Consider the following 27,691-nt stretch of genomic DNA (forward strand, 5'->3'; position numbering starts at 1 on the left):
CTCAAAGCTTGTAGACATTTCACAAGGCAAAATGTGTTTAGTCTGTTTCTAAGTAACCCCAAAGCCTCAGCCATTTCTATACCATTTGAAAGCTCAAGTTCAAAGTCTCCTGCAACTCTTAGCTCTGAGTCCATATAAAATAAAACTTAAAACAGAAACAAACAAGTCATACCCTTCCACCCTTCCAGCATACAAGGGTACACGTTAGAAAGGCACGGGTAGACATTAACTGTGGGAGTTTGGTCCTACATTGCTCTGTATTTAAATGCTAAATGCTGGCCTGCAAGATCTAGTTACCCTCAACAGGGAGATCCACAAGCATGGCAATGATGCTATAACCTTGCTCTCCAAGTTAACTGGCCAATAACAGGCTAAAGTCTGTGGTTGGGCAGTAAATAGAGGTAGGTGGAGTTTCAGGTACCTGACTAAGAGGTCGCAGGTAGAGAGGAAAAGAAGGAGTGACAAGAAGGGAGGAGGAGGTGGCCATAGAAGGAGATGGATCATGAGCCTGTGGCCAGGAGAAACAGCAAGCGACAGGGGACACATGACTGGGAAGTAGTTAGATTATCTCCAAAACTTGTGCAAACCAGGCTTACAGCTTGTAAGTAAAATACCTGGGTTGTGTCTTTTATATGGGCTGGCTAGGATGATTAATTCATTTTATAACTAGGGAAGGATCTGGCAGAGCAACCAAAGCTCAGCAGGGTGGATACGGAATTCTGTCACTTCATGTCCAGGATAGGGAGTCGCATGCACTTTAGTGGGCTCAGGCAATGCTCCCTGCCCAGCCCTCCTTCTGCCAAGGCTTTGATACTTGGATTTTCTCATTTCTCTGGGCTTTCCTTAGCAGGTATCAGAGGGCCTTCCTATCTGCTCACATCCTGTGTCTCTAATACACCAGCTTTATCCTTATAGATTACACACCGCACTGTCGCAGACTGCCTGTGGGGCATTGCCAGCCTTCCTCAGAACTCTGACTGGCAGGCTTTCGGAATCTGTGAACTACAACAAATTATTCTGCTCGTAACAGTTTCTTCTACATGCATTTTGGCTACAATTAGACAAAAGTAGCTAATATTTAACCCAAGAATTGAACCAGGAGTTGTTATGCAGTTTCCCTGCCAAAAAAAAATATTCTGCATAATAAATAATGGATTTACAGATAAAGTTTTGGGATTAATCCTATTATCGTTTGGAAGTTTCTTCCAATTGGAATGAGACTTTGGAAGTTATTCTTGGCTTTTGCTGGAATAAAACTAATCCCGTCCATTATGGTTTGCTATATTTATAAGTAGTAATTAACAAGTTAATGATGGCAACCTTGATTAAAAATAATCCCCGCATCTCAGGGAGATTAATATGGAGGATTTCTTCTTTCAGCCCTTCTTGTCCGATGTCCACACCACCATTCCAGCTCTGGACTCCAGTACTCATCTGCACCTGCTCCTAGTGCTCCCGCCCACACGGGCTGATGGACATTCCAGTCTTTACTGACACTAACTTGGTGCAATTGGCTCCCCTTATTCTCACACATGCTGTTTACTCTCTCATCGAGGTCAACTGCTTCTCCTGCGCCTCCGTCACCATATGGCTTGTCACTCCCGCCTGTCTCTTCCCTACACGTCCTTGAAGGAATTTCCAGCCCTGTGGCTTAATTCCCTTTGAGTAAGCCCTGCTTTATTATTCCAAGAAGAGAGTGAAGGGAGACGGTGGGATTGTTTTCTCATGTCCCTATGCTGCCTCTGGCTCTCTTCAATAGCACAACGGCTGTCGTGGCTGAATATCTCTTTTGCGATCCTCATTTGCTGATGCTGAAATATAGGTAGGTGACTAGGTCACAGACTCCATGAGGGCAGGCAACCCATATCTTGCTTAACAATTGTGTCCCATGAAAACAAGACTAATATTTTGGGCAGAGCCCCCGAGGCACACTAAGTAAAAACTTAACAATGTGCACACAGGCTGGAGAGATGGCGTGGTGGTTCTGAGCACGGGCTGTTCATCCAGAGGATCCAGGTTCGGTTCCCCAAAGGCAAGCTCACAATTGTCTGTAACTGTACTTCCAGGGGATCTGATGCCCACTTCTGGGCTCCATGGGCACTACATGTACTTCATAAACAAACATACATGCAGGCAAAACACCCATATACATGAAATAATAAGAATAAACTTTTTTTTTTCATAAAAAGAGGGTAAGAGGAGTAGCATCAGGCTCTGAGGGGCGTGGCCTAACAGTACATGTCAGTCAGCTGAGGGGGCGTGGCCTAACAGGACGTGCCAGTCAGCTTTCTATGACTAACAAAATACTTCGGACACTCCACTTTAAGAGTCTGGGTTTCTTTTAACTCACAGTTTGGTAAGGGTTCAGTCTGCAGCCAAGTAGCCCCCTTTCCTTTGGGCCTGTGGCAGTAAACTGTGGCAGGAGACCACGGTGGTGGAGCCCATTCAATTAGTAGCCTGGAATGAAAATGAAAGAAAGTACCGGCTCCCACTATTTTTCTGGAGAGCACCTGCCTTAGTTAGGGTTTTACTGCTGTGAACAGACACCATGACCAAGGCAACTCTTATAAAGGACACATTTAGTTGGGGCTGGCGCAGAGGTTCAATCCATTATTATCAAGGCAGGAGCATGGCTGCGCCCAGGCAGGCATGATGGAGGAAGAGCTGAGAATTCTACATCTTGTTCCAAAGGCAAACAGGAGAAGACTGGCTTCCGGGTCTCCCCCTTGCTTTTCAGCTTAGGAAGCAAGGCAGCACAACATGGTTGGAGCAAAGCAGCCATCCCATCCCATGGTGGCCAAGGAGGGAAAGATGGAAGAGAGGTTGCAGTCAGTCCCTTCGAGGATAGAAATGGCCTGTGATGACTGATTTTACTTCTACCAGGCCTCACCATCTAAAGGTATCATCCACTCTAATACGACTAGATGATATTGGCTTACGGACAATTCCACTAGGCTCCACAGGAACCTAGCAACAGTGACCTAGCAACAGCTTACCTCATCACCTGCCACCACGTGGGAGCGGGGTGTATAAGAGGATTGCTGGCATCCCTAGCTCGCTCACGCTCTCTGTCTCTGTCTCTCTGCTTTCCTCTGTGTCTCTCTCTGTCTCTCTCTTCCCCCCACTCCCCCCACTTTCCCTCACCCATGTGCTCCCGGACCTATTCCTCTCTTTCAGTCCTTCTGCACACTCCCCCCCCGCTCTGCCCTTTCTGTCTCTACTACTTCCCTTTCCCAATAAACTTTCTTTACGCTAGGTCTGATGTATGGTGTGATTGATTATCCAAGGAGATGCCTCGGCCTGGGCCCACCAAGATGCTCCCTCCGGCCACAATTATACCATTATGCCGCCGTTTCACAAAAACACACTAGATGTTGGGCACCAAGCCTACAGTGTGTGGCCCTTCAAGAAACACTCACTTATCCAGACTCTCTCAGTATCTGAGGTGGATGTTAAGAAAAGATCGTCACAGATGAAAAACTGACGGGCCGCATTGGCATGGCAGTAATCAACGACGTAATTCCAAAACTACCATTGATTATCAGCAGAGCCGCCAAGTCACCTCTACTAGACCACTGCAAAGCCCACTCGCCATCAGTTTTAAATACTAGAAGGATTGACAGTAACCAAGGATTACAATCTGTTTACACGACTGACTGATACATAACTAGAACTAGTAATAAAGAGCTGTAAAAGGTAGTGTGCCAGCACTAGGAGGTAGAAAGAAACACAGGGAGACTTGTCTTATAAAACAGAAGAAGGAAATCATAAATGATGAGTGATGCGCAAAGACTATCATAGATTTAGTGCAGAGAAACTAATAAATTGCAAGGACAAATAGGTAAAGCATTTTCGCGGCATGAAAACACAGAGCTCTTGGGAAGGGGGACTGTTTTTTGTTTTCCAGGACTAGTAAAGACAAGTACTCGACATATATTAATTGCTCCTTAGATATTTGTAAAGTGCAGTCGCCAACGCTGGAAAGAACGCACTCCTGTAAATATCCAACTTCAGCTTAAAGTGCCTTCAGGGCAGTTCCGTATCACCGCGCTTGCGCGAGGCCTAGCCCCGCCCTCTCCGCGCATTCATTCCACCCATTTCCGGGACAGCTTTGCCACAGGAAGTTTGAGTCCTTCGCTTCCCGTAGTCCCCTTTCCCGGCTTCCTCCGAGGCGTTCCCACGCCGACGCTCCGGGTGTTTTTGCTGAGATCTAGGCGGCTTCACTCTTCGCGTCAGCAAGCGACCGAGGCGATGGCAGCCCAGAAGATCAACGAGGGGCTGGAGCATCTGGCCAAGGCAGAGAAGTAGTACGTGGAGTCGCCGCCCGGCTGGTGGCCGTGCGCGCCGGCTGATTGGGAGGGAAGCAGGGCTGTGATGGTGTCTGCGCTTGGGGCGGTGCCTTCCCTTGTGGGTCAATCCCCTGCAGTCGGCCGTGACAGCATGCACCGCGGCGTTTGCAGCAGACGCCCCTGTGACATCCAGGTCTGCCCGGCGCCGGGTCCTCAGGGTTTGCTGCTGCTCTGCTCTGCTCGTTGCGGGCTTTGGCGTGGACACCTTGTCTCCTCTTCATGACAGCCAGAAGTGACATTATGGAAGGAGTCTCGCGGTGGAGAGCCACTGCAAGAAAAGAGACCCTGGTGCCGTGCGGGGGTGTAGACTGATTCTGAAAACCTCTCACATTCAGACATCCTATTCACTGGGGACAAGGTCTAAGTTTCCTTGGTCCCGTGGGTGTTCGTCACCATTTGGTTCTGGGCGCAGTTGGCACACAGCTGTCCTGGGAACTGCGAATTCTCCTTGGCCCTCTCCTCCACGTCCGTGAACTAAAACATACACATTTAACGAGTATCGACTGTAAGAAATTTCTTAGTACACTGTTAGGTGAATTAGAAACTAAAATCTTAACACATAGAAAGGCCTCAGTTTACAAAAGAGGAATTGAGGCGGCCGGAAACTTCCTGGAGACCTGTCCAAGGCTGCTCAGTTGAAAACAGCAGGGCGAGTTTTAGGCAGTGGAAAATCACAAGCCCTTTCTGGTGTACCACCTTGCCTCCTGGCAGTGGCTAGAAAGATGGCTGTCAATGCAGAGGGTGAACCCAAGAATCCTTTTTACTGGTGAAAACAAACATAAGAGAACAGAATGGGTGCTCTTAGCTATAATAAAGTTGCGTTTTGTGAACTAAAGGAGGATTTTGACCACCAGAGCTAAGGGAACTGTAGGAGCCAGGATCCTTTCCTAATAGCTTCGGCAAGTCCTCAGGGCAGCTGTGTGTGGAGTTGAGAACTAGGCTCCTAGATTTCTCTGTTGAGAGAAGATTGGTGAAAGAGGCCTTCTGTCAAGACATAGATGAGTGGACTTGCTTGTGGCTGTGGTGGGGTCTGAAAGGTGCTTGAAGTTGCTCTAAGTAGAAGAGCCAATGGGTGACAGGAACAAATGGGCCAGAAGTGTAGGAGAGGCAGTGGGATTGGTCTCTGTTTTCTGATGGCGGTATCACTCATTATCACTATTCTGGCTGAGGAAAGTTTACTGACTCTTAGGACAAAAACAGTTAAGGTCCACAACAGATTGGCCATGACCCCGACATTATTAGGGCCTTCATTCTTGCTAATTAGTGGTGCTCAGCTGCCTGGGGTTGATCTGCAGTTTTAAGAATCTCTTTCCGGCACATTGGACGTTATGTCTTGTTTTCGGGAGACTTCCATAATCACTTCAATATAGGGCGTAATGGGTGCTTTGGTGAGGGGGCAAAGAGTTAAAGCTTTAGTTTGCTGCATATTTTCTCAAGTTTGTGGATTAGGTGTTACATGCAATTGAAAAATCTGCTTAATATTTAAGTCTTGTTACAAAGTATATATGTGTATGTTAAATGCAGACTATAAAATGCATCATGCAGGGATATGTAACTTCAGAGATAGACTCTGGGTAGTTGATGGGTGTGTCACTGAATGCAGGGTGCACTTCTAAGGGCCTCATCTCTCAGCTGAGTAGCCCCTGATTCAGATGAAGTTAGCAGTGTTGTATGTAAGCAGGCTTACAGTAATTGAGTTAAAATCTATAATATAAGATGGCATTCAGCAATTTTTATGCCTAGCCAAATTTAATACCTACCAGGACTGTGAGTTTGATAATTTTTTTTTTTTTAAGTAAAAGCAAAATAAGAAAGGGCAAGAAAGATAAACAACACTGGATATCTTTTGCTCTGGCTTCTAAGCCAGCATCAATCCTGGGAGACTCTATCTCTTTGGTGTCCTAATACACTACTTCTCTTTCTCCCTCCTGCTCTGTGGTGGTTATTTCTCCTCTGAGTGTTGTTCCCAGTACTCCCTGGAGTCTCCTCAGAGGATGCTACCTTTGACCTTGGCATAACAGATACCCATGGCTGTTAAGTTGTACTCCCCCTCGTGGCTTCTCGGCTGAAAAGGATGGTGTGCTTCAGGTTCTCAAGCTTGTTAAAGCACACTTATCTGGTCTGTTAAAACCCAGACAGTTTCTCATTCTGTAGATCTGGGGTGGGGTCATTGTCCTTTTCTAGCAAGTTTTTAGGCAGTGTTGTTACTTCTGGTCTGGGGACCATGCATGTTCTTTTTGGACGGTATGTGGAAGAAGGAACATTGGTGATGGGGTGGGGATAGAAGAAGAAGCAAAAGTGCATTTATTGTGAATGCACCCAAAGAGAGTTGAGAAGGTGAGGGACCTGTAGCTGATGCTGTCTTTCTAAATAAGAAACGTCTTTCTTTCTCGTTCTAGCCTGAAAACTGGTTTTTTGAAGTGGAAGCCAGATTATGACAGTGCCGCTTCTGAATATGGGAAAGCAGGTATTTGTGGCTGGAGTCCTGATGCTGCTATGTGTGCTGTTAACTGAATCTGATAACTTTAGCATAGTAATTCCATCACTTCCTCATATACTTCACGAGTTAAAGCAGAGAAGCGGAGCAGAGCAACGGCACAGGCTTTGCATGGTCCCACACTTTCCCTCTCAGATATGGCCAGTGCTGAGTCAGGTCCTGGTCCGTGCTCCTAACTGCAGACGTGGGGTAGTGTCAGCTGTCCAGCCGTTAGCACATTCATAGGTATTCGTAAATACTGCTTATTTCTGTCTTAGACTTTCTGCAGTTTAATTTTTAAAACTAGTCTCACTGAAGGAGATCTACCTATCTTGTTTTTCCACATTCACATTTATGAGCTTCATTTTGAGATAAACTATTGAATGTTCACGAAGGGTTTTTAGCTGTATGCGCATTTTAGTAAATTCACCTTCTATAAGTATAAAATATCTTAAAATATGCAGCATAGGAGGATTGTTAAAGCTCAGTGATTTGTTAAGGAATGATATGATAGCTCTGAATATCTGCTGTCGTTTTGGATAGAAAGTAATAAAGCATAATTTTGAGGCTGGCAAGATGGCTTAAGTTGCCGAGCCTGACCACCTGGGTTTGATCTCTGGATCCCATGGTGGATGGAGGATCTGACTTCTGCAGCTTGTCTCTCACCTCCCTGCGCATGCACAATAAAAATCTAAACCACCACGAATTTGAAGTTCTGCAAGCATATTTTCATCTGTGACTTCGTTCATGAACTTGGCTTAGAGATCGCCTAGAGCAAGCACTTTTCACCAAATTTTAGTTTCAGTTTGTCTCCAAAGGAAATAACCTGGAAGCTACCATTATTATACACACAGAGGGTTATTTCTTATTCAAAAGGAAAACAAGAGGCTTTGGCCCTGTATTTAAATATTAAGTAAACTTGTTGCTATTGTGCAAAGTGCTTGTATTTTATATTTAAAGATAAAGATTTGCTTAAAATTAAGCTTTATATGGATTTTGGGTTATACTTTACACGGTCGCTTAAAACCAAACATACATTTCTCAAGTGCAGGAAGTTTTACAGCTTTGCTTTATGCCTCCAGGACCACGTGCTGCTTCCAGAAATAAATATTCCGAATCAAGTCTCCTATTCAAATGGCCTTTGTTTATCTTCCTTAAGAGTGCATGCAGAATATAGCCACGTGATGGAACGTTCTACAGACAACTAGGCAGGCAGGGACAGGAATAGTTGTAGTATTCTGTCTGTTTTCACACTTCAGTAAAGAGTTCTTTGAGAGAGGTTTTCAGAAGTAATAGTTGAGGAGACTTTATCTAGAAGCGAGACCGAGGCAGGAGCATCTGCTCAAGTCAGAGGTCAGTCTGTGTCATGTGGTTGAGTTCCCAGGCAGTGGGGGCTGCGTCTATGGTGGAGACCTTGTCTCAGAATGGAGAAACAAACAGAAGACAACACTCTTCTCAAATGAGTACGGGTTCTACTTTTTCATACTCCACCTTTGGTGGATTTTCCAAATGTTACTATTGTCTCTCGGGCCGTCCTGGTGGTTTGACCCCCATGAGCCCTCCTTGTAAAACAGCCTGCAGTGTAAGGTTAGCTCTTTGAACAGTGTGGATAACTAAATAGAAAAGCTTTGTGTTCAAAGATGACTTGGTGCGTAGCGACTGCGCAGAGGGAGATTTGTTACAAGGCTGGTGTGTCAGTCGGGCTGCAGTTTGTCAGGAGTGCACTGAGCTGGCCGGGAAGAAGCTCGGGAGTTCGGCTCCTCCTTGGGGGACCCCTGCTATTTGGGAGTAGGTGCTAGAAGGAGTTCTTGGTGTTCAGTGGAAGCTGCACCAATGTGTTGCTAAAAATCAATTAAAACTTTCACGGGCTTTTAAAAATGTCCTTAGAAAGATGGTAATTCACTTTAGGTAAAAGTACTATTTCACGCCATTATGAAACCCCCTATCTGAAATCAGTGTATTTTGTAATGTCTCACACAGAATGCTGCCTTGGGTGCTGATTCATCTTAGGGCTGTTAATGATGGAAATAGAAAGTCTTTTTTTTTTTCTTTTTTTTTTTTCTTTTTCTGTTTCAGCTGTTGCTTTTAAAAATGCCAAACAATTTGAGCAAGCAAAGGATGCCTGCCTCCGGGAAGCTGTTGCCCATGAAAATAACAGGGCGTATCTTTTTTAGCTTGAAAAAGAAATGGAACAACTAGGAGGCTGTGAGAACACCTTTTCCCTGTTAGAACTTTGTGTGTGAAGGAAAGTGCTTTTCAGTTAAAGCAGGATGGACAGTGCGTGTGCTTTAAAGCCCAGGGAATAGTCAGTGAGTGACCCTGAGCACACGTGGTACGAACAGCCATGCTTGTCTGTTTGCTTCTGGGTTGACAGGGATTTGACTTGAGATGAAGTGGGGGAGGTCTCCAGACCTGTGCCGAAAAAGAAAGAGAAAGTATAGCTAGCTGTTGGAAATGCATAAACTGTTTTGGAAAAAAAAAAATTAAATTAGTCTTGCTTAGGTATTTGAAGATTTATAAGCATTCTAGAAAGAATTGTTCTTGGTGTATCTTAAAGGCTCTCATTTATAAATGTCCACTTTATCTCACATGCATGTCATAGTCTTGCTAGTCGTGCCCTTTGTCCTGTTGCTGGACAGCAGTTTAAAGTGCTGCACAGGGTGGTTCAGTGTCTCGGCTGTAGGAGCCGTCAGCAGCACTGAGGTGTCACGGCCCTGTCCTTTGAAAGCAGAAGGACCGGTGGGTGACATAGTTCACTGTCTTTAGAAGGTGAGCTCCAGAGACTGTTGACGTCTTCTTTCCTTAATGCTGACATCGTCATGTCCATTCAGTCTTTTTCATGCTGCCAAGTAAGTATATTTCACCCTTCTTATGTGTTTGCAGATGGTTTAAAAGTTGGGGTTTTACTCTAGCCTGAGAATTTTTGCTCAAGCTGTGCATTTTTAAATACGCATTTTAATAAATAAATTATTAAATTTATAAATGTAATTAAAATGATTATTTTCATTTGCTTTAGTCGTCAGCTGAACTTTAAAGGCCACATGTCTCCTAATTATAAGAAAGAGTTTTAGATTAAATGCTGCATAGTATTTTGCTTGTAAAAACATCGGTGGCTTGGAAGTCACTTTTTTCCCTGTACTGACAGTTGTTCTGTCCCACAGTGCCTGTGGGAGAGAAGGGAGCTTTCTCCTCTTAGAGAGTATTGATTTGTCTTAAAACTTAGACTTCTGTTTCTCTCTAACCTTTCTGAGACGGACTTTATTTTGCTGAATAAAATCAATTCACTTTTTGGTGCTCCTAAGGTATCATTGCTTAAACAGTAAATAAATAAAATAAAAAGCATGAAACTACACTGTGGCAGTGTGCGCTTAGAGAGACACAGTGTACTTGAGGTCCCTTCTGTTGGTCACGTCCCTGCCTGCCATCTTCACCGGAAGGTTTCTCCCTCTTCCCTCACGAAGGTCTGTCTCATCAGGGAACTTGTGTTCTCTTTGCAGAGCTTATGAGCAAGCTGGCATGATGCTGAAGGTTAGTAGCACTGTGTCCGACAGCTGCAGAGGTACAGTGAATAAGCTGCCAAGGTAGAGTGCATGCTGCAGTTGGCAGGCTTCCGCATCGTGTAGAGCCAGAGGGGTGAGGGTCCTGGGAGTGGACGTGAGGTGAGGGTGAGGCAAGCCCAGGGTACCACTGACTGGACCACAGTGAGCATCCTGTAGCTGCAGTTAGGAGGGAGTATTGAAAGCTCCGTGTGAGATGTAGGGAGCTGGGAAGAGCAAGGCTCTGGGCCCTGCAGGCAGCTCAGAGGCTGCTGTTGAAGGAAGCCTCGCGTGAGGTTTCCCGCATCTGAGAACCTGAGGGCACCTGGATGTGGTAAACATTTATAATGATATGTCTGTTTAAATTACTTGTTGGTTATGGAAAGGAAAATTCACGTTACCATTTATTTTGGTTTTATAAATATCAGGCTGGAGTCAGTAGAGCTACAAACGAGCTATTGGTGCTCTACTGTATTCCTTTTCAATGGAATAATGGAACATTTTGACTGATAGGCCACATTTATGCTTCTTAATAGCAGGTTAGGGGTTACTGTCTTGTAGTTGTAGTGAGATGGGGTGTGTGTGTGTGTGTGTGTGTGTGTGTGTGTGTGCATGCGCACATTCACACATCCGTATGGCTACCGTGTAAGCCAGAGCTCAGCCCAAGGCTGACCAGAAGGGCCATTCACCTTGTTTTTTGAGACAAAGTCTCTGGTCTGGTGCTTGCTGATTAGGCTAGACTGGCTGACCAAGAGTTCCAGGTCTGCATCCAGCTCTAGCCCCCCACCCCCACCCCAGCCGAGATTGCAAGCACGCATGGGCTGGGCTTTTAGTTGTTGACTTTAGATCTAGATCTCAGATGACACCTGCTCTCTCCTGCTATATGCCCTGTTCTTTCCCCTCCCACTGTCACATTAAAGGTGTGCTGTCTATTTAGTAAGTAGGTAGGTGACTTACAAAAAGGGGTAGATTTGTTAGCTTTATCCTGTCTGTTTTCTCAAATACCTTTCAGTGTATACTGTTCAAGCCCTTGGGTTCTTTGATTGGACTTTGGTTTTTTGCTTTATGTCATTTCATTTTGTTATTGTTTTTAATTCTTTTCTTCTTTTCTGCTAAGGTTCAGGGGTTTGTCATCCCATGTGACTAAACATAGTATCTTTATGAAGTAGCTTTAGTCTGTGCCTAGTCCCCATAGCTAAACATTTTTTTTAAATGTTTTGGCATTGGTAGAAGTGAGGCTGTCAGTTTATTAGAAACAAGCTAACACATTCTCAGCTTGATGGGGGACTAGTGACCTTTGGATTTGAAAGGAGGCCCTGAGAGGCCAGTGAGAGCCTTATATAGAAATATAGGAAGTTCCCTGTAGATGAGAGTCCTTGCACCCTTGCAGCTAGCTCGCCAGTGGCTTCCCTTTTCAGGGCTTTCATTAAAATTGCTTTAGTTTTTGATTTAGAGAATCTAGGACCCTAAGATCTTGAGACTTACATAGTACTAGTGAGACACAGAATTGATTCTGTGGGTTGTAATCATCCCAGAAGAGATCTTCAAGTACCTATTAAGTCAGAACATGAGGGAGTAGCCAAGGTGAGTGAAACAGACCAGACAGACACACAGGCAGTGGAGAGCTGTGGCCAGCTTTCGGAGGTGACACATCCTTTATAGAGACAGCTCTGGCGTGGCCCTAGCTTATTTTTGTAACCTGGGTCTGAAGTCTGCTGTTAACTATAGCTTATGGTAATTTTTTTTAAGGAAGCCATGACACAGAACTTTTGTGAAAGCATGTGATTTAGAAACATTTGGTTGTTAAATTAGCCTCACACTGACGATATAACTATGAAGTCATCTCAATATGTTTGTTGCCATTCATTGTTTTTGACAGTATTATAAAAGTGAGGTAAGCTGGGTCATGATGGCTCATGCCTAGAGGCTAAGACAGGAGGATTGCTCTGAGTGCCAGGCTAGTTTTTCTAGTGAGCTCCAAGTGATCTTGAACTAATGTAAGACCCTGTCTCAAAAATTAATGTGTGTGGGTAAAATCACTGAATTTCCAATTTCCTAAGTTGAGCCGTTTCTGCCCTGTGCCGCATGCCTTTCCTGTAGGAGATGCAGAAGCTGCCTGAGGCAGTGCAGCTGATCGAGAAAGCCAGCATGATGTACCTGGAGAACGGCACCCCGGACACAGCAGCCATGGCCCTGGAGCGAGCCGGAAAGTGAGTGCACACAGCAGTTGTTGGTTGCACTAGCTTTGCCCGGGGCTCCTCTTTGCCTTGATAAAGTCCTTGAGAAACAGTGTCTTAATTCTCACACAGGCTGTGCTCTCTGTCTGATTCAGGCTCATAGAGAATGTAGACCCAGAGAAGGCTGTACAGCTGTATCAGCAGACTGCCAATGTTTTTGAAGTAAGTTAGACTTTGCCTTGTTTCTTTAATTACTCAGAAGATCTTCATCCATAATATATAGCTTTTTAAGGCTTTTTGTATCCACAGCCTAACTATCCCCCCCCCCTTTTTTTAGGGCAGTGGTTCTCAACTTGTTAGTCATGACACCTTTAGGGGTCTAACAACCCTTTCACAGGAGTCACCTGAGTCCATGGAAAAATACAGATACTTACGTTACAGTTCATCCATAACAGTAGCAAAATTACAATTAAGAAGTAGCAATGAAAATAATTTTGTGGTTGGGGGTCACCACAACCTGAGGAACTGGATTAAAGGGTCTCAGCATTAGGAAGGATGAGAACCGCTGCTCTAGAGGGTAGCGAATGGGCTAGAAGCTGTGGTGCCACCACCCATGGCCATTGCTTTGTGCAGTTGTTGTTGAATGTAAGACTTCCACATTAGCTGTACTGACGCTCCCTTGTCTTTGGTTCCTCCAGAATGAGGAGCGCCTCCGACAGGCAGTTGAACTCCTAGGAAAGGCCTCCAGACTGCTGGTACGAGGGCGGAGGTATGGCTTGGGAGCTGTATGTCTATGGATCCATGGGTGTTTTGAGTCTACATTTGGAACTTGTAAATAACCTTGGATATAGCTATTTGTCTACACTTGGACAACCAGTGGGAAAAATGATTTTCTAAGGAGTAGGCCATGAAATTCAAACCTGCTTTTCTACTCATGAAACTCATGAAAGAACAGTGAGTTATCTTGACCTGTCATTGCATAGTGTTGTGGTGTTCTCTTAGAGTAAGTGACAAAAGCGCCCTACATACCCACAAACAACAGCTTGTGATGCTTGAGTTATAGCATTAAATGGGATTTTTACTCTCTATATAATACATATATAGACTAAAAATATACATACACATACATATATACATATGTATGTGTATGTATATAAATTTATATATTTGTATTTTAAGTGATTATTCAATATATCTTGATCATTTTCCTCTCTTATAGCTGCTCCCAGAACCACTCTACCTCTTTAACTACCTGTCTTTATTTTTCTCTTATTCTTCCTTTCATTAAGAAAAAAAAAACTGATATAAAAACAAAAAAGTCAAAATGAAACAAAACTAATTCTGAGCCCGGGGCCTGCCTGGAGTATAGTTGATAGACATTGTGACATGCCGGGGAGAAAACTGATTTTCCCTTTGCCAGTGGGTGTCTATTGTAGATAGCTTCTTGGTTAGGGGTAGGAACCCTTATCCGCTGACCCCTCTGAGTGCTGGGACCCTGTTGCAAGAAATAATAAAAAAGACCTGCACTTATGCCGTTTATTCTCTGTCCCTCTGGCCTGGCTGGCCATGCACTGGCAGGCAATGGCTGACCTGTTTTTATCTCTTGGAGACTCTCTGGCTCGGAGCTCCCGAAATGTCTCCACCCAGCTCACTAGGTTCTCACTGGCAGGTTGCTACTACACCAGCCCCATGCTTCAAGTCCCCCATGGCCTTTGTGGTGCACATCTGGCAAACCCATGCTGTGCTGTACCTTTCTCTCTTGAACCCAGACGAGCCTCCATGTGAAGGAAAACACAACACAAACTTAGTTCAGAAACAGTGGTAACTCAATCGCTGGGTGCAGCAACTAAAATCCTAATCTTGTAAGCCTTATTAAATCTAAATCCTCCAGTGGCGAATCCTGACAGATCTGCCACTGAAACCGGGAGACACTCGTAGTTACATCTTTTCCTCACGCTATCCCTTCCAAAAGGACCTACTCCTCGCCTGCTTCCTCTCTTCCTCCGCCCAACCCGGAAGTTCTGCCTATTCGCCCAGTGATTGGCTCCTTTATTCATTAGGGGATTGGTTCACAAGAACAGCACCAGGCCGGTCCACAGCAGGACCCTGTCTGGGTTGAATCTGTGGCAATGTATGCTGCCACAGTCTCTGTGAGCTTCTTCTGCTGTGTCTGGAAGATACTGTTTCCTTGGAGTCTTCTACATGTAGCCATCCATGTGGCCAGGATCATTCCTTGAAGATGCTGTCTTTTCTAGTGTGCAGTTTTGATTCCTATGGATAATATATATATTCATACGTGTGTGGACTTATGTCTGGGTCTGTGATTTCGTTCCATTAATCATCATGTCTGTTTTTATGCCAATGCCATGCTATTTCGATTACAGTAAGTCTGCAGCACAATGAGTTTGGCAATGGTGATAACTCTAACAGCACTTTTACTATTCAGGATTGTTCTTGGCTACCCTGTGTTTATTGTGTTTCCATGCAAAGTTACAAATGGTTATTTGAATTTCTCTGAAGAATTGTGTTAGAATTTTGATGGGGATTTCATGGAATCTGTTGATTGCTTTCTGTAGGACAGCTATTTTCATAAAATTTATCTTACTGATACATGCGCATGGGAGGCCTTTCTATCTTCCGGTGTTGTCTTCAGTTTCTCCTTCAATATCTTAAAGTTTTTATTATACAAGTCTTTCACTTGCTTGGTTAGAGTTGCCCCAAGAGACTGTGTGTGTGTTGAAAGATCTTGTTTCCCTTACTTCTTGCTCAGTATATTTATCATTTGTATATATACATTTGTGTGTTAGAAAGCAGTTATCTCCTGTTGAAGTTTCCTAGTGGAGTCTTTGGGTTGTGCACACTGTCTTATCATCTGCAGATAAACAGACTTTGACTTCTTTCCTATTTGTATCCGCTCTTCTAGCTAAGATTGCAAGTACTATATAAAATATGCATGGAGAAACTGGACAACTTGTTTTGTTCCTGACTATAGCGGAAATGCTTTGAGTTTTTCATTTAGGCTGATATTAGCTAAAGCCTTGTTGTAAATTATCTTTATTATATTGAGATATGTCCCTTTCTCTTGGGGTTGATGTTCTTTGTGTGGTTTGAGTATCTGGGTAAAAATGGCTTCATAAAAAGAACTAAGAAGTGTTCCTTTAATTTCTATTTTGTGAAATAATTTGACACATGCTGGCATTAATCCTTTGAAGGTCTTATAGAATTTTTTGTTGAATCCAACTGGCACTGGGATATTTTTAGTTGAGAAATACCTTTTTAAAAAAAATTATTTATGTATTTATTTTACACTCCATATTTTATCCCCCCACTCCTCCCTCCCTCCATCCACCCTCCTACTGCTCCACATCCCACACTTCCTCCCCAACCCCCTGTCTCCACGTGGATGTCCCCCCACCACCATCTGACCTCTAAACTCCCTGGGCCTCCAGTCTCTTGAGGGTTAGGTTCATTCGTCTCTGAATGAGCACAGATTCCACAATCCTGAGTCCTCTGCTGCATGTGTGTTGGTGGCCTCATATCAGCTGGTGTATGCGGCCTGTTTGGTGGTCCAGTGTTTGAGAAATCTCAGGGGTCCAGATTAATTGAGACTGCTGGTCCTTCTACAGGGTCACCCTCCTCCTCAGCTTCTTTCAGTCTTTCCCTAATTCAACAACAGGGGTCAGCTGCTTCTGTCCATTGGTTGGGTGCAACTATCTCCCTCTAACTCTTTCAGCTCCTTGTTGGGTCTTCTGGAATGCGGTAATGCTAAGTCCCTTTTTGTTAGTGCTCCATAGCCTCAGTAATAGTGTCAGGCCTTTGGGCCTCCCCTTGGGCTGGATCCCACTTTGGGCCTGTCCCTGGACCTTCTTTTCCTCAGGCTCCTCTCCATTTCCATCCCTGTAATTCTTTCAGACAGGAACAATATGGGTCAGAGTTGTGACTGGGACGGCAACCCCATCCCTCATTTGATGCCCTGTCTTCCTGCTAGAGGTGGCTCTATAGTGAAATTTCTTAATTACTGCTTCTAAAGACCCTCTGTCACCTCGATTCAACTTGGGTCACATGTATGATGCATTCATCAGTTTGATCTAATAGAGATTTTTGAGTTTATCCTCAGGATTCTCGGAGTTTCCTGAATAGTTGTTGTGATGTTGTCCTTTTCATGCCTAATTTTGTTCACTTGGATTATCTGTTTCTGTCTTGGTTAATTTGGCTAATGGTTTGTCAGTCTTGTTGATTTTTCTCAATGAACCAACTCTTCATTTCATTGATTGTTTTTCTTGGTATTTTTGTTGTTTGTATTTCATTGATTTCAACCCTGAATTTTATTTCTCCCTGTCTATTTTTTTAGGTATTATGTCTTGTTTTCCTAGAGCTATCAGATGATCATTAAGTTACTAATATGTCATCTCTAGTCTTTTGATGTAGGTGTTTATATTTAGTAGTATGAACTTGCCCCTTAGAACTGTCTTCATTCTGTCCATAGATTTGGGTATGATGTGTTTTCATTTTCATTCAGTCCTTAAAAAGTGTTTCATTTTTTCTTGATTTCTGTCTTGACCAGTTTTTATTCAGTAGAGAGTTGTTCAGTTTCCATGAGATTATGTGCTTTCCACTGTTTCTACTGTTATTGATATAAAACTTTAATCCATGGTGGTCAGATACGTAGGATATTGTTTCAGTTTTCTTCTATCTGTTGAGATTTTCTGTGTGTCCTAAAATGTGGTCAGTTTTTGGAGAACATTCCATGAGCTACTGAGAAGAAAGTTAACTCTTTAAGTGTAGGTAGAATGTTCTATAGATATCTGCTCGGTCCATTTAATCATGCCGTTCTCTACCTACAGTGCAAGTATATCTTGTCAGATAATTAAAATGGCTACACCTGCTTCATTCTTTGATCCTTTGGTCCCTAAGGTGACATCTATTTTTAATGGTCTGTTTCTTGGAAACAGCAGAAAGATGATGGAAGGAAAAGGGATGTGGGATGGACTGTTTGGAAAATGCATGGTCATCTCTTTCTTTTTCACTCACCCTGCCATTCAGTGGACCAGGGGTGAATGTAAGAGGGTGGATAAGATGGATGTTGAGGTCAAAGCTACAAAAGGCTGGTTTAGCATCCTAGGGCCCACCGAGCAGCAGTGGAGCCAAGAGGGGGAGGGTACACGGCAGAGTGGTCAGGCACTTGGTGCTTCATTCCCGTAGATGGAAGGAAGCCCTGGGGTGATGCAGTCTAGGATTCTCGAGCCAGTTCTGCAGAGCCATTTGTTGAGGTTGTTAGGAATGCCTTCATGAATGGTATTTTACCAAATGTACCAAACGTAGAAACTCGTTTGCGCTTCACTTCCTTTACTCTAATGCAACGCCTTGGTGAGGGTCAGGCGTTTGAGAGAAGCCTGATGATCAGAGCCAATGGCAGCACTGTTGTGAAGCAGTTGGCACACTCCTGTCCTCTCAAGTCCTGTGACACAGCGCAGCGCAGCGCAGCGAAGACTTCTGCTGAGGGCTTCTCTCCTGCCCTGCTGACATTTCTTTCTTCTGTCTTTAGGTTTGATGAAGCTGCACTGTCTATTCAGAAAGAAAAAAATATTTACAAGGAAATTGAGAACTACCCAACTTGTTATAAGGTATTCTTTGAAAATGCTTAGTTTGGCTTTACTTTAGATAATTTTATACATTAGTATAAATATTTAAGCTAAGATTCTATGGGTCTTCATCTGCTTTTATAAAATAGTAATTTATGGTTTTGTTTCTGACCATGACAGACCTAGCTCACCTTTCTTACAGTAACAGTGCTCAACAAAAAAAAAAGATAATTCCCTCAACCTCTGGGCAGTAAATTAACATGGGTGACCTGTAGAGGGCGCTGAATGCTTGGAGAAGCCATCAGCATGGGCGCCTGCATTCCTGAGTGTTTCTGTTTCTCTTGTCCCTTGCCCCAAGAGATGCCCCTAGTCATGGCAGTAGGCAGGAGAGACTGCAACAAATATTCTGAAGGAGACCTCCTCCCTGAAACTGGAGAAACAGGGAGAAAACCTCTTCCCCCTCCCCCTCTCCCCTCCCCCCTCCCCCCTCCCACTTGGCTTAGGTTGAGTTCTGGTCTCCAGCTGAAAGAACTGGCACGGGAACCAAGAGAACAGGAACAGATCCCAGGGAGGAGGAGCACTTGGGAAAAGGGAATCCCCTATGTGTGTGGCCCACACAAATCTTGGCCGTGGGTACCTGGGACAGACCCAAGGTAGGAGTGACTATTCTGAGAATTGAAGAAAGACTGAAACCACTAAATCTCTGATCCTGTCTGAAATTCTGCAGCAGACCCAAAGATCACAACAGAAGACTGGAACTGAGGTCAGAAGCACCGCCCACCAGAAGCAAGCCACAGTCTTTGGCGTGAACCTGGGAGGGTTGAGTGCAGTTAAATCACACTGAGAATGACAGCAGCCTGCGCAGTGTAACAATCCCAGAAGTCTAGGGAGCAGCCCAGAATTCCCATCAGACAACCCAGGAACCAAGGCAGCTTAGAGCAGCTCTTAGTGAGCTAGCTTCTAGAGTCATCATTCAAGTTAGAAGGCCTCTAACAGTTACTGTAACTGTCGGATAGCATAAAAGTGAACACTACTGAAATGAATGGGAAAAAACTATTTTTAATGGAGAGAAATACTGTTATAGAAGCTGTAAAAGCAAGCCGTTTGAAAAATTTAAAACATAATATCTGAAACAAATTACTAGGTGAAGTTAACATTATAGTGAAGACAACTGTTAGTAGTCATTTGTCTTGTAGCTTCAACAAAATGCTCTGCAAGCAGCTTCGGGAACAATTTATTTTGGGTCATGTTTTGAGACTATGTGTATTCTTTTTTTTTTGTTGTTTGTTTGTTTGTTTGTTGTTTTTTGAGACAGGGTTTCTCTGTGTAGCCCTGGCTGTCCTGGAACTCACTTTGTAGACCAGGCTGGCCTTGAACTCAGAAATCCACCTGCCTCTGCCTCCCAAGTGCTGGGATTAAAGGCATGTGCCACCACTGCCCGGCCTGAGCCTGACTGTGTGTATTCTTGAGGCAGCTGATCATGCTGTATCCATCAGGACACAGAACTATGACAGTTTGTGCTGCTTTTTCTTTTTCTTTTCAGTCCAGGACCCACGCCCTTACAATGCTGCCTCCCACCATGGGCAGGCCTTCCCGTCTCAGTTAGCCTCATCAGGATGGTCCTTCAAGCGTGGGCAGTCTCTGGACACTGCTGAGAAGCCTGCCTCCTGTGTGGTTCTGAATCCCTCAAGTAGACAGTAACATAACTGAGACATAACGGAGACTTAGTTACTAACGATGGGCTGATGCATTGCATGGGCCAGTGCGGCAATGTTTGTCTGTAGTCCTAGTCCTGCTAGGACAGGACTGTGAGTGTGAGGCCAGCCTGGGCTGCACAGTTAGGACCTCTCTCAGGAACCATATATCACTGAGAAGAAGTAATATACACAACGAAAACTTCACCAACAAAATAAACCACCTTCTGAGGCACTGTGTTCCCCGTAGGCTCCCAGTAGGATAAATCCATGCTGTCCTTGACCCTCTCAGCAGTGCCGATGTCTCTGTTGTCCAGAGTTTCCTCTGCTGTCCTTTCCTGCTCTCTCAGCATCCCAAGCTGGACTTACAGAATCAAGCTCTTCTCTGCTTTTATTCCCTCTTAACAGTCATTGAAGGTATTTGAAGGAAATTCTGTAAACTTACACTGTCTGTATTCTCAGGCTTTGAGGTTTAAAAGGGTGTCATTCCTCAGGCCAGTAACACCAGTGTCAGCTGGTTCTGGTTAGAGCAGACAGGCTCAGGCCTGCCCCACCTTTAGGCTCCCCAAATCCCTGTGTTCTCTGTGCACCAATTGTATCTGACATAGTATTCTAGGGTGTGTCCTCCCAGGTGTCCTTTAGAAGTTCCTATAGAACTAGATATGTTTCTCAAGTATGAGCCAGTGCTCTGAAGGTTAAATGCCAGTTGTTTCAATACTCCAGGAAGGTGACTATGAAAATTGGTATCGGTTTACATTATAGCCTTCCCTCTCGTTTCAGAAAACAATTGCTCAGGTCTTAGTTCATCTACACAGAAATGACTATGTGGCTGCAGAGAGGTGTGTCAGGGAGAGCTACAGGTAAGGGTCGGCTGTTTTCACTGACCAATGTTGACATTCCTGTCTGTTGAATTAGCATCACTACTTGGACAAATTTTGGTTTTAGCCATGAAACTTACAGATCTTCCAAGAGGTAAGACTACCATTGCAGGGTTGTGTGATGTTTTGTTGTTGGGTCTTACGTTTGGTTTCCTGAATGCTGAGGAAAACCCCTCTTGTGTGTGCCAGCTCCTACTCAGGCTCACCCTCAGCAGGCACAGTACCAGGGTTGCAAAATGTCTTCTGTAGGGTCTCTGAGTGATTAGTTACTTTGTCATCTTGCAGTTTAACTGACAACAACAAAAGGGGAATTGCTGTGTGGTGTGCTGCAAAACAGTGAGGCATTTCTATGGGGTCATGAACGAGGACTGGTAATTTATAACTCTGTGAGTGCCTTGGGCACTATAGGGTTCCTAGTGGCATCCTTGGTCTCCGCCCACTGGTTGCTAGTAGCAACCCCTGTAACAATCATGATGCCTGAAGGTCTTTGCTGGGGACAGTTGGCGCGTGAGAACGTAGGGCAGAGCTGAAGTGTGGTCTGTGCTTGCCTTAGCATACCAGGCTTTAACGGCAGTGAGGACTGTGCGGCGCTGGAGCAGCTCCTGGAGGGCTACGACCAGCAGGACCAAGACCAAGTGTCCGAGGTCTGCAACTCGCCCCTTTTCAAATACATGGACAATGATGTAAGTGGGCCTTTGGGGTTAGCTTTCTTCCGCTTGAAGTGATTTTCCTCTGGATTTGTAAGGTTTCTGTCTCTATACCTGTATTTTCACACCAAACCATGCTCATAAAGGAGTCAACCATTTCCATGTTCAGGTAATGTGATTCTCTCCCGCCTGTGTTCCTGAGCGCGTCCTTGCCTCCTCGCTGTGCTGTGCATAAGTAAATGCAGCCTCCTTCCTCCCCTCCCCTCTGGGTTTGCCTTTAGTTGCTTTTGGGCGCCCTACCTTTAAGAGGCCTATCGTGTGTAGCTTTAGTCATTCCATAGGCCCATGGGCATCCCATGTCTGAGAGCTGTTGAGACTTGTTGTTAATTATCTTCAGGCTTGCCTGTAAAGGGCAAGGGTTAATTTCATGAAGCATCCTCCGGTCTTCCTGGGAGAAAACCTCTCGAGAGTGAGCCACGCGTGTGAGCCTTGCTCTCCCCCACCCCTCCTTTTCCTTCTGCGTGTTTAGCTGATCACATGAGCTTATAGTTCTATCACACTGCCAGATGAATTTAAGACCTTAAATTTTCTTATTAAGATAGAGAAAATATATATTGTTCATTCTAGGTAAATTCTTACACATACTTTCTTTTCTTTTTGAGACAAGGTCTTAATTGCTGTATAGGGTTACCTGGCCTTGAACTTACAGTCTTCCTGCCTCAGCCCCATAAGTACAAGTGTACAACATTCTTACAGGCTTTTTGTATGCGTGTGTGTGTGTGTGTGTGTGTGTGTGTGTGTGTGTGTGTGTGTGTGTTTCTTCCTCAGTGCTGCAGGCCTCAGGCACCCTCCAGTCGCTTCCCCCACATGCTGGAAGTACAGTCGTCTGTCACTACGTCTGCATTTTAAGTGGGGCTGGGATTGGGCCAGATCTCTTAGCTTGTATAGTAGACAGTTGACCAACGTAGCCATTTCCACAGCCCCATGCCCAGCTTAGCAATGTGGATTCCTCCTGCTTGGAAAGCAGGCCTTTACTAATTAAGTTCTCCTCCCTTCCAGCTCCAAAGTTTGTATATATTTTTTAATTTGTCCCTAGTTTACACTCCCTCATTCATTTATTCAGCACATGGGTTTCTTCATAACCCCTAGAAGCCTTGCTAGTTGAATATGTCCATAGTTTCTCCAGTTCCCAAGTTAGGTCCATAATTGACACATCTGTAGCTGTCAACAGGCCACATCGTGGTGATGCCAGGGCATTTCTCTCCTGAGGATGGGTGGTTAGGTTTTGGTCATTTCAAACTTTTCTGTATGACTCTGCATGCTGCAGGTGTCACAGTACATGTGGAGATAGGACAGCTTGTGGGGTTGCTTTTCCTTCCGTCCTCCCATGGGTTCTGGGGATTGGATTCAGGTTGGCAAGCTGGTGTGGAAGCACTTTTACCCCCTGAGCCGTCTTGCTGGCCTAGTGTGCACGCACATCTCTTTCTATGAAAGCTTTAGTTTGTGTTACGACTGTTTGCCTGAATGCATGTGCACCACATGGAAGTCAGAGGAGAGTGGGGTCTTCTGGGCCTGGAGTTCAGGAGGTTGTGAGTCACTCTGGGCTTGGGTACTGAACTCAGGGCCTCTGCCCTCTAACCACTGAGCCATCTTTCCGGCCCCACCCCAACCCCTACCATATTTATAGCTAACTGATGCTAAGATGCGGTGTCTCAGGACTCTACTCTTCCAGCCTTTGTAACGTGTTTTATTGTTGACAGTACGCTAAGCTGGGCCTAAGCTTGGTGGTCCCAGGAGGAGGAATCAAGAAGAAGTCCCCTGCGACACCCCAGGCCAAGCCTGATGGTGCTGCCGGCATGGCTGCTGAAGAGGAGGAAGACGAGTACTCGGGAGGCCTGTGCTAGTACCCTGCCTGAGGAGATGAGGAGATGAGGAGACGGGAATCCTGACACGCCGTTTTCGTGGAATTAGGACTCATTTTGTGGGCATCTGCTTCACTGAAATCCTGACGTTGAATGTTAATATATATGAAGTTTCATTTCCCCAAACCAGCCATTGTATCTACTACCTGTGAAGCAGTTTTTCCTTTCCATTGCAAGCAGAAAACACTGTCATATTTTAATAATGATTTTAAGATCTATAGGCCAAATTCTAGATAAATTATATCATAAGTAAAGCAGGAAATAGGTATACTTAGTCTTTTCTCTTGGGTTCTTGTAATTTATTGTTAGATAATTTTCTTTGCATTTTATTTAATGTCACTTCTAAACGTGCTGGGGTTTTGGTAAAAAATAATAATTTCAAACTGGTCTGGTTCTTTCGATGTTGTCACTTGGTGCCCACTCATGTCCCCACTAAGAGTGTCAGCAGTTCCAAAGAGAGAGGCAGACAGCAGGTCCTCAGCGGACACTCCTCCAGACTCTTCATTAGATGTCTGACTGAGGAGACGGTGCATGGCGCCACCTGACCCTGCTCATGCGACCATTGATGGTCACAGAGCCAGTGGGAGCGTGGTTGTTCCCTCACAGGCTGTTTACATGTGTGTGGAGGATCAGGCCCAGATTGGACGTGCTACTCAGTGACCTAGAAATGGCACTGTCAGCTCCTCCCATTCTCTCTGTCCACTTGCATTGTACCCGAGCCTTGTTGGCACCATGGACCATGAAGAGGCAGAACAAAAACACGAGAGACTCTTTTTCTAGGAATATAAACCATAAGAATAAACAACATACTTCAATGGAGTGGGGCCTTGTCTCAAGGTAAAAAAGAAATTTATCCGTCAGCATATTAGATACATTCAAATTGTTGAGTCTTTTCGGAAACAAGCTTTGGACAAAAGCTTTATAATTTTTAGCTCAGTAGCCCTTGTGTGTGACTATAAAATATGGAAGGTAGCATATTAAAGTGCTGTTGTAAATGTCTTCAGCCCTCCCAAAAAAAGTATTGCTTTTTCTTTTTTCTTAACAACAAAAAGTATGACTGTTCAAACCTACTTGGCTCTTGACCAAAATAGGACTAGGTAAGACTATTTATATTTATCTAGAATGACAGGTGACGTTCCTGCCAATCTAGTGTGCATGCATTTCTTACCTCCAAAGTAATTTTGGTTTGGAGTTAATAATTTAACATGAGTTATGCTAGGTACTGCAAAAAATAAAAAGTTAGCCAGGAGGGAAAAAACTGGTTTTAAAAGACATACTTTTGGACTGGGTTACCAGTCTTTCATACTGCACAGTTCGCCCATGGCTATTTCCTAAAAGTTAGTTTTGAAGCATTCCTCTTTTTACCCTGTATGGCTAAGGCCCATTCATGCTTCGTGAACTGACGAGGTTGCAAGCAGTAGTGCATGCTAGAGAGTAGTGCTGAATGGAATAGGACTGTCACCACACTCCACCATGAATAAAGCATGCTTAGTCATGCTAGATTCCTGAACCCTAGGAAAAGCATTGCTACGGTACTGGTCCCCTTGTTGTGGGAGTGCTCCTACAGATTGGCATCCTCTGCCAGGTGGGCTTGAGTGGCTGGGTGTCTCTGAACAATCCCTGTGCAGATTACAGGTCTGACACAAAACACTAATGCAAGGTTTATGCTTTCCCCTAAGTTACCTGCACCGGTCTTTTGGTCACCAGCTTATTCTCTTTAATTACATTGAGATTATGAATAAAGTGGTCTTCCAAATTTGTATTTAAAAAGGGAATTGGTATTTCCAAGATCAATATTATGTTTCAATCCAACCAGAAATACTGGTGCTTGTTGAAGCAAATTAGCAGACTTTTAAAATATATTTGGCAGTACTCAAAAGTTACTTTAGACTGTGTTATGGCCCAGGTTATTCAATAAAACCGTGTGGAGGGTCGGTTTTACTTGTATCCACCATAAACAGCAATTCTCAACGCACTCTGAAGCAACAGTGAGCTTGGTTTTAAACAGCAGAGTATTTAGGCAGTGCCCGCCTCCCGCCACCCCCATCAGGAGCCAGCGTGCAGGATTCAGGTTATTTTGCTTGGTGTCTCAGGAACATTTGTCCCTCGTGTGCACTTTTTATTTTTCTACTTGTATTAAGTCTTCGTTCTTGTGAGCTTAGTCAGAAATGGAAAACGTGGTCTTCACAGCAAGCAGCGCTCTCGCGCCCTCCCTAGGAAAGCCTGCATGGGTTTGCTCAGACTCACCTAGTGTTTAGTGCCCTTCTGTGTTGAGTGAAGTCAGCCAGCAGAGCACATTTAATATATTGAATTTGTAAATATGCAGAGTATAGTATTTGTGTATGGAATCTGTGCATTATCATATTTTTTCAGCTTTTTTGGTGAATAAGATATTAATATGTCGTCAATGGAAATTAGATGATTGCTTCTGAAGGAAGATAATTATGAAAATAAAACCCAAGACTCTGTGAATGGTGTCAGTTTTATTTGCTTGTCCATCCTCCTCAGCGATACATTCTCTTCATTCTTTACGATATTTTAGTTACCTTTTGTTAAGAACCAGTATTTTCTCTGTCTTTGTTTGTAGTTTTGGCTCTGTAGAAGCCTGGTACCCTTGGGGAGTTAGTGTATGTTAGTTTGACTTTTAAAATACAGTCATTATGTCCTGGCATACTGATACAAGGGCTGCTGCCTGGGGAAGTCGAAGAATAATGGGCAGACATACCATCCAAAAACAGTTGCTCACAGGGTCAGGTGGGGTAAATGTAGAAGGTATTGTCTTGCAATTAGATGTAATTAGAATAAGTTACTAATCGGGTTTCATCTATAGTTAGATATTTGCTATACAGTCCCTGACTCCTTGTGGATATTGGTAATATATTTTGATCCAGATAAATTCTCGGACTATGGTTTTGTGTTTCTCAGGATTCAGTGAAGTGCCCAGCTGCGTTTTGGTCACTAAAGCATTTGCAGTCCCATTAAGCAGCCGGAAGATAATGGGTGGCCATTGTTCTTATGTGGCTAGTACCAGTAAAAAAAAAAAAAAAAAGGTCCAGCTGACTTTGATTTAATCATTTAAGGACATTATAGTGTCTCTAAAGAAAAAATGAGGGAAATGTTATTTTTAAAATCAGGAAGTAATCCCTCCCTGACTATGTGTGTGTGTGTGTGTGTGTGTGTGTGTGCGTGTGTGTGTGTGTGTGCGCGTGCGTGCGTGCGTGTGTGCGCGCGCACGCGCACCAATGCACCTTTTTTATTGAAAGAACTTACATGGATTCTTATAGCCTAGGATGTTAGAATTCCTTACAGAATTAAATGTACAGATTTAATTTAATTTCCATAAAGCTTAAGTTTTTTTTGTTTTGGGTTTTTGGGTTTTTTTTTTTTTTTTGGTTTATTTATTTACATTTCAAATGTTGTCTGCCTTCCTGGTTTCCCTTCCGCAAACCCCCTATGGCATTCCCCCTCCCCTCCTGCTTCTGTGAGGGTGCTCCCTCATCCATCCACCTCACTGATCTAGCATCCCCCTCTGCTGGGGCCTAAAGCCTCCACAGAACCAAGGGCCTCCCCTCCCATTGATGCCAGACAAGGCCATCATATGCTAGATACGTAGCCAGAACCCTGGATCTCTCCATGTACACTTTGGTTGGTGATTTAGTTCCTGGAAGCTCTGGGTGGTCTGGTTAGTTGATACTGCTCTTCCTATGGGGTTGCAATACCCTTCAGCTCCTTCAGTCCTTCCCCTAGCTCTTCCATTGGGGTCCCCAGGTTCAGTGCAATGGTTGGCTGTGAGTATCTGCGTCTGTATTGGTCAGGTGCTGGCAGAGCCTCTCAGGGAACAGCCATACCAGGCTCCTGTAAGCAAGCACTTCTTGGCATCAACAGTAGTGTCAGGGTTTGGTGTCTGCAGATGGAATGGATCCCACGGTGGGGTGGTCGCTGGATGGCCTATCTTTCAGTCTGCTCCACACTTTGTCACCCATTTCCTTTAGACAGGAACAATTCCGGGTTAAAAATTTTCAGATTGGTGAGTGGCCCCATCACTCAACTGGAGGTGAGGGAGGGAGGTGTGCCTATCTACTGGAGGTGGTCTCTACAGGTTCTGTCTCCCCTTTATTGGGTATTTTGGCTAATGGCATCCCTGCTGAGTCCTGGGAGCCTCTTACTTCTCTGGCATCTGGGACTTTCTAGTGGCTACCCCCAATTCCCCATCCCCTACTGCTACATATTTCTCTTCAGTTTCCTGGCACCCTGTACTTCTCTCCTGCCCCTCCCCATACCTGATCCTGCCCCCCCCTTTTTTTTTCTCCTCTCTCCCTCCCAGTTCCCCCCCCCCATGATTATTTTCTATGATTATTTTGTTCCCCCTTCTAAGTAGGATTGAGGCATCCACACTTTGGTCTTCCTTCTTAAGCTTCAGATGGTCTGTA

At 44.4% G+C, this 27,691-nt stretch overlaps 1 protein-coding gene across 5 annotated transcripts; it reads left to right on the forward strand.

The window, feature by feature from the left end:
- Nucleotides 1-4,118: 4,118 nt before the first annotated feature.
- On the forward strand, nucleotides 4,119-25,733 carry Napg (N-ethylmaleimide sensitive fusion protein attachment protein gamma). 5 transcript variants are annotated; one of them, XM_011246806.3, is made up of 13 exons: nucleotides 4,119-4,307; nucleotides 6,749-6,816; nucleotides 8,902-8,986; nucleotides 9,657-9,674; nucleotides 10,323-10,353; nucleotides 12,462-12,571; nucleotides 12,694-12,760; nucleotides 13,237-13,307; nucleotides 18,084-18,162; nucleotides 18,624-18,773; nucleotides 20,595-20,674; nucleotides 21,246-21,375; nucleotides 23,100-25,733. In XM_011246806.3, the coding sequence occupies exons 1-13, from the start codon at nucleotides 4,252-4,254 to the stop codon at nucleotides 23,241-23,243; spliced, it is 1,089 nt and encodes a 362-aa protein (XP_011245108.1). In that variant the 5' UTR covers nucleotides 4,119-4,251; the 3' UTR covers nucleotides 23,244-25,733. The 5 variants fall into 5 exon arrangements, with proteins under 5 accessions (XP_011245108.1, XP_011245111.1, NP_082293.1 ...); NM_028017.1 differs by lacking the exon at nucleotides 18,624-18,773 and having other exon boundaries at nucleotides 4,199-4,307; XM_011246807.3 differs by lacking the exons at nucleotides 4,119-4,307; nucleotides 6,749-6,816 and having other exon boundaries at nucleotides 8,947-8,986; nucleotides 9,643-9,674.
- Nucleotides 25,734-27,691: the final 1,958 nt, after the last annotated feature.

This window comes from Mus musculus, chromosome 18 (genome assembly GCF_000001635.26).
Source record: "Mus musculus strain C57BL/6J chromosome 18, GRCm38.p6 C57BL/6J".
NCBI classification, from domain to species: domain Eukaryota; kingdom Metazoa; phylum Chordata; class Mammalia; order Rodentia; family Muridae; genus Mus; species Mus musculus.

Coding starts and splice junctions, on each gene's coding strand:
- Napg (XM_011246806.3), top strand. CDS start 4,252: ATGGCAGCCCAGAAGATCAACGAGGGGCTGGAGCATCTGGCCAAGGCA. Junction 12,761..13,236: donor AGACTGCCAATGTTTTTGAA/GTAAGTTAGACT, acceptor TGGTTCCTCCAG/AATGAGGAGCGCCTCCGACA. Junction 21,376..23,099: donor TCAAATACATGGACAATGAT/GTAAGTGGGCCT, acceptor TATTGTTGACAG/TACGCTAAGCTGGGCCTAAG.